Raw genomic sequence first — 6,336 nt, 5'->3', positions numbered from 1 at the left:
CATCATTTTTTGACACCACGTGTCAAAATGTGATTGGACGATTTCAAATTAAAAAGTTGAGGCAGAGGTATATTTGGAAGAGAAAAACCAAAATTTGTTTTTTTAATTTGAAATCGTCCAATCACATTTTGACACGTGTAGAGTGTCAAAATAGTGTCAAAAAATGATGTTAAAATATCATTTTCCTAATAAAAAACAGATTGACATTTTTCAAGTTTAACATTAGAGTTTTGTATTTTTTGAAAGATTTGTTTAAGGATTTCTTCATTCTTGTGGTTTTTCATATTTTGAGAATTTTCTTAGGGTGGTCAAAAGTGGACCCAAACTTGTGATTTATAATCATGGTCATAAAACGTTAGCTTAAGATGGAAATATTATTTATAACATATTTCCTACAACACAGTATATAAAATATTTTACTACCATAAAATTATTAAATAAAAAAAAATTAGAGACACTCCTTATATAATAATATAGAGACACTCCTTGCACAATACCCCTTATATAAAAAATGTAGTGAATATTTTCGTATAAAAGTTTTATGCCTTATTTTTTTATAATAAAAATTAAATATATAATAATATAAAGACACTCCCACAATAATCATTCTTCATTTCACTTTATTCTCTCTCTGCATCTGATTCCAAAATTGTGAAGAACTGAGAAGCAGGAAACAATGGCAGACAAGCCAAGTCGATCGCTGGTCTTATTCGGCGATGGATTTGCTCGTTTCGTCGATTCATCGCACTCCCACCTTCACTCTCTCGCTTCTCTATCTTCCTGCGGTTTCTTGAGTCTCCCGAATTCTCCACCCTCAGGTTCCCTTATTCTCAATCCACAACCTCCATTTGTTTGTAATAATGCCCAACAAACTTTTCAATTTCTTTTTCTCCCATTTTTGCTCCTGCCACATTTAAATTCACTTGGATATGTAGTTTTCAGAAAGCGGGGATGAGAGGGCAGTTAGAGAATTTGCAGTGCTGTTGGATGCATGTCATACTTATTCTAATATGGTGAGACCCATTTGCTCAAGTTTTGGTTTTTTCTTTCATCGTTGTGATATTCTTTCATTCCTTTTTAGAAGGGGGAAATCAGTGATGGTGATAGCCAAGAGGATCCACCAAAACAAACCTTGTCTGATAGGTATTTTCTTTATTTGTTTTCCATTTTCAATTTTTTTGTTTGTAAATGTTAAATAATCCTTTTTTGCTTCTGTGGATAAACTTCCCTATAGTATTTATAATTGTTTGGGTCATGTATGGATTTTTAAAAGAAGAAAATAACAAGGTATTTGAATTATGTTTTTCCGGTAAGTTAGAATTAGTTCGTGAGTAAGTTAAAATGAGGCTTTGAAAAAAAGTTAAATGAGATAGTTTCTATAAAAGATGAAGTGAATAAGATGGTTTTAGCTTATATGAGAAACTCGGCTTATTTTTCCTTATTTATTTTCTTCTTTTGCAAGTGCTTACTGAGAAGATATCCAAACAGGGTCTTGATCAAATATATATATAAAAAAAAAAAGGTTAGATTTTAGTCCTTAGAAGTTAAGGACTGAAAGTTTAGTTTTTAAGGGTCAAAGACATAAGAAACATAAGAACAACAAGGAACCATTTATACTAAATAAAGGACTTCTATTACAGGTACTAAAACTTCAGTTTTTTCACAGAGGGACTGATTCTTAAATGTGTCATCTCTAAGAATCAAATGATTGATTTAAATAGATCAAATAAATGGTTTCTTTTTCCAAATACAGGTTTATGGGAATGAAAGCTGCTATTTTGACCAACAATTCAAGCTTGAAGTCTTTTAGTGCCAAACTTGGATTTAGTGTGCTTCAACTGAACGAGTTACTGGGAGGTCGTTCTGCCGAGGTTGTGGCCCTTGAGCTGCTCAAGTTGCTTGGCCTCGAAGAAGGGAAGGTGCTGGACAATGACCATTATGATCTTGTTTTCTTTCACGTTGGAGCTGGTGAACAGGAAGTGGTTGCTGCTGATGTGGGGTATATGAATGCTTTGGTTGGAGGGATAACGAGTCAAGCACAGCCCGGATCTGACATCGGTTCACGTCTGCATTTGTCCGTTGTCATGAGCTATGGCAATGTCTTGGAGGGTGACGATTCCAAGTTTCCTGTTTCAAAGAGGGTTGATGAGAAGAACTCTCATCTTTCCGTCCTTTATCCTCTACAAAGTTACGGTATGAAAGGAGGGATTCCTCGAAAGGATGTAAGGTAATTAAAGCAGCATTTAGCCCATGGACAGAATGAAATAGATATTTCATTTTTCCTTGGTTCTATGCTTTTAGGTGGAACCAAAATGGATAAATTTTTTACTTTTACTGTGTTCTTTTATATTTCCAAAATATGCAAACATAAATAGGACTCATGTTATGATATGCACATGTCAACCAAATACTACCTAAGTTATAGTAATTGAAGATTAGGAATATTTGCTTTCTCTTTGGATTGGTTTGATTATTTATCTCATATGAAATGATACAGGTCATTTTCTCCCATGTTAATTGCCCAATGGCAATATGCTGTGACTCGCAAGGATAACGCAGAGAGATTTTCTTTTGAAGACTTTATGAAGGTGTGCTTAAAGATTTTTCTTCGTGTTTTATTTACAATTGAGTAATGATTTTTCCCGATTAATGTTTCTATTTTTCCTTTACCTGGTCTTGATCTATTTCTTGATCTTAAAATCTCCTGTCCAATCTACACAACCTAACAGACTTCAATCTTTAAAACTTTCGTTTTTACTTAAGTGTTCCCTCTAGTATACCATAATTTTTTTTTTATTCGGCAAGAGTTTACACCTTTTGTGAAGAATCATGGTTTGAGTTCTAAATACACTTTTTGTGAAGTATCATGGTTTGAGTTCTAACCATTGTGGAATTTTCGTAAGCTTGTCACTCGTTTAAGCTACCATGTAATTCATGTTACTCAATAATGTTTGCTTCACTATTTCTCTCTTCTTGCCATGCAGTGGGGTGGAAATCTTACAATACCGGCAGATAGGTTCTTGCATGAGATAGCCTTTAAGCTTTGGAAAGCTCCCAAGTATGGAGCTTGATTTCTTTTTTTGTGTTCTTTTGTAACTTTTTTGTTGCCCACTTGTCACAACGGTATAGCTATTTAAAAGTTCTGATTAACATGTATACTTCGGGCTCTGAAGTCCAGACTCTGTTGCACGATGCAAAAACTAATAAGATCTTGATGATTGAACGATACACCTATACACTCATTATTTTGTTGTGTATTTTTCTTTTTAGTAAATATAAAGAGATTATTTTGGGCAATCTTTTCTTTTCTAATGAAATGTATTTTTAAACGTTTTACTGAATGATTTGAATATAAGATGCCATGACGTGAGTATAAGTACTGTAGAAGCACTGGTAGAGATGACAACGGATATTGTTTTTGATTTGGTAATATACAAATAGAAGACTCTCACTGTGAGGGGAATGCCTTCTTATTGGTGTGATAAAATAGTAGAAAAATAGGTGACATACTGTGTTTTACAACTTTGCCTTTCTTCTTGAACTGAATCATCATTTTTTAAAAGGTTTAGGTCAAACTTTGCCAAATAATCTAAAAGATAATAATATAAATTTTCTAATACACCCCTCCCATATTAGGTTGTAATTATTAATTAGGATTGTCAAGATGGTTCAGATGAAGGATCTTTCACAATATAGGAGATCTTGCGAGGTTTATGATATTTTTGATGATTTTCTTTCCTTCTCATTTTCTTGTAATGATAATAGTGAGTCTAATCATGTTTATTAAACAATTAAAATGGAACTTTCTTTTTTAAGTGAAATAATATAAATCTTTGACTATTTTTTTCTTCTCTTTACTATTCACTCTTTAAGTTTGGTTTATAATTATGTTTTGATAAAATGGAAGTGTAAAGAACAATATGCTGTTGACATTTTTTAAACTATGAATATTTGAATTTAGTTTTAGAAAAATATTCTTTTGATATATTTAAGCTTTTTACATTTATTTGATATTATCTTTATTTATTTTTTCTTTTCTTCTATTTTAAAAAATATAAAACTTTACACTTTCATAACTATTTTATTTTTATATCATATGTCAAAATGAATGTAAAAATGTATTATGATATTATTACTCTTAGTTTTAATGTCTAATTGTGAAAAACTTTTGAAATTCAATCTACTATCTCTTAAAGTCAACCATTCTTTCTATCAAAGATGTCATTTTATGTATAATAATATTAGGCATTAAGAATAATATCACTTTAGTGATGGATAAGTACATTAACATTAAGCATAATGTATATATAGTTTCAACTATTTTTTTTTGTTCCTTTTGTCATATCATTTGCTATGGTGTTTGAGAATAAGTAGATTGATATATAAAAATGTCATGTGACCTTAATAAGGAAGAAAATTATTCTTTTAGTGTTATCACTTCTATAAATGTTAAAATCGAGTTTTGGTTTTATTAAGGAAATACATTAAAATAGATATAAAAAAAGATTAATTTGATTATTTATTGAATAAATCCAAATACATCTAAAATATTCAATAATTAATGTAACAAAATGATTGAACCTAAAAGATGAATACGACTTTAATCTCAAATATTTAGTAATATATATAACATGTTTTCTTAGTTAACATAATTTGCCTGGTAAGACTTGAAATTTGTTCAGCTTGTAAACATTTTTTTATTTTTAAATTTTGATAAATGTTAGTTTGTAACATCCCACTAAAATAAATATATACAAAATATTAATACATCTTAGGAATATTTATGTTATTAAGGATAACTTTGATTAAATTGATTAAATGATATAAACGACTAGATAAATAAATGGGTTAAATATGTTTTTAGTCCCTATACTTTGGGACGATTTTGGTTTTAGTCCCTCTTTCAAACTATGGTACAATCTAGTCCTTCAACTTTAGAAAACTCTGGTTTTAGTCCTTTTTACCAAATTTTTTTAACTTTATTTTTTGTTTCAAGCACGTTTCATTGTAGCATTTGGATTGTTTACACTGTTTGACACATTTTTGCTTCAATGTTAACTGAGAAACGCGTTTGAAACAGCAAATAAAGTTAAAAAAATTGGTAAAAAGGACTAAAACCAGAGTTTTCTAAAGTTGAAGGACTAAATTGTACCATAATTTGAAAGAGGGACTAAAACCAAAATCGCTCCAAAGTATAGGGACTAAAAACATATTTAACCCTAAATAAATTAGAACGAGATGAATTAGAGGATTGGAATATGAGATAAATTATTTCTAAAAAGATAAAAATATTAAAATTATATGTTAGATGTGAAAAATCCAGTTTGAAAGAGTAATGAAAGATGCAAATAAATAAGCATAAGGTTATATTAGACTCAATTCTACATTTATATTTTTAACCTAAGAGAAAAGAAGATGATGGAGAAAAGAAAAAAAAAACAAGGTATGATATTCCGTACATTCCTTGAATTGTTTCTTCTAATATATTTATACGTCCGTTGAAATTAATAATGAATTCAAAATTAAGTGATTTCGGGTAATATTTTAGTGTGTTAAAATTGATAAAATATAATTTTAATCTCTAAATATTAAATTTGAGTGACTAAAATGAGTTTTTTTAAACTATATTTTTTTAAAAAAATTAATGTTTAGGAACTAAATTCTTTTTTCCTAAATAATATTTGATGATCTATAATAAAATTTAACCAATACTAAAGAGTTCATTACTTAAATGGGGATTTTAAGTCCAAAAAATAAAACAATATAATTCAACCAATAATAAATATAAGGGTTAAATATGTTTTTAGTCCCTATACTTTGGGACGATTTTGGTTTTAGTCCCTCTTTCAAACTAAGATACAATTTAGTCATTCAACTTTAGAAAATTATGGTTTTAGTCCTTTTTACCAATTTTTTTTAACTTTATTTGTTGTTTCAAGCACGTTTCATTATAGCATTTGGATTGTTTACACTGTTTGACACATTTTTGCTTCAATATTAACTGAGAAAATAAAGTTAAAAAAATTTGGTAAAAATGACTAAAACCAGAGTTTTCTAAAGTTGAAGGACTAAATTTTACCTTAGTTTGAAAGAGGGACTAAAACCAAAATCGTCCCAAAGTATAGAGACTAAAAACATATTTATCCCTAAATATAATTAAGATAGACTTTAATAATAGAATTGATATTATAAATTTTGAACTTAACTAAACTCAAAAACAGAGTTGTAAAATAAAATTTATATTTATTTATGTATTCTAAATTAATTTAATTTTAATCGTGAAGCTTTCAGGATAAAAATTTAAGTTTTGTTCACAAAAGACATTCCATCTTGCTA

General features: G+C 29.0%; 1 protein-coding gene across 2 annotated transcripts; it reads left to right on the top strand.

Moving 5' to 3' along the window:
- Positions 1 to 597: 597 nt before the first annotated feature.
- On the top strand, positions 598 to 3,228 carry LOC106763997. Of its 2 annotated transcripts, none has more exons than XM_014648189.2 (6): positions 598 to 818; positions 943 to 1,013; positions 1,085 to 1,143; positions 1,754 to 2,227; positions 2,498 to 2,588; positions 2,985 to 3,228. In XM_014648189.2, exons 1-6 carry the CDS (start codon positions 677 to 679, stop codon positions 3,069 to 3,071), a joined length of 924 nt encoding a protein of 307 aa, XP_014503675.1. In that variant the 5' UTR covers positions 598 to 676; the 3' UTR covers positions 3,072 to 3,228. The 2 variants fall into 2 exon arrangements, with proteins under 2 accessions (XP_014503675.1, XP_014503674.1); XM_014648188.2 differs by having other exon boundaries at positions 599 to 818; positions 1,082 to 1,143.
- Positions 3,229 to 6,336: the final 3,108 nt, after the last annotated feature.

The sequence above is a fragment of the Vigna radiata genome, chromosome 6 (genome assembly GCF_000741045.1).
Source record: "Vigna radiata var. radiata cultivar VC1973A chromosome 6, Vradiata_ver6, whole genome shotgun sequence".
Lineage (NCBI taxonomy): Eukaryota > Viridiplantae > Streptophyta > Magnoliopsida > Fabales > Fabaceae > Vigna > Vigna radiata.
This window is presented reverse-complemented; position numbering and strand designations above follow the sequence as displayed.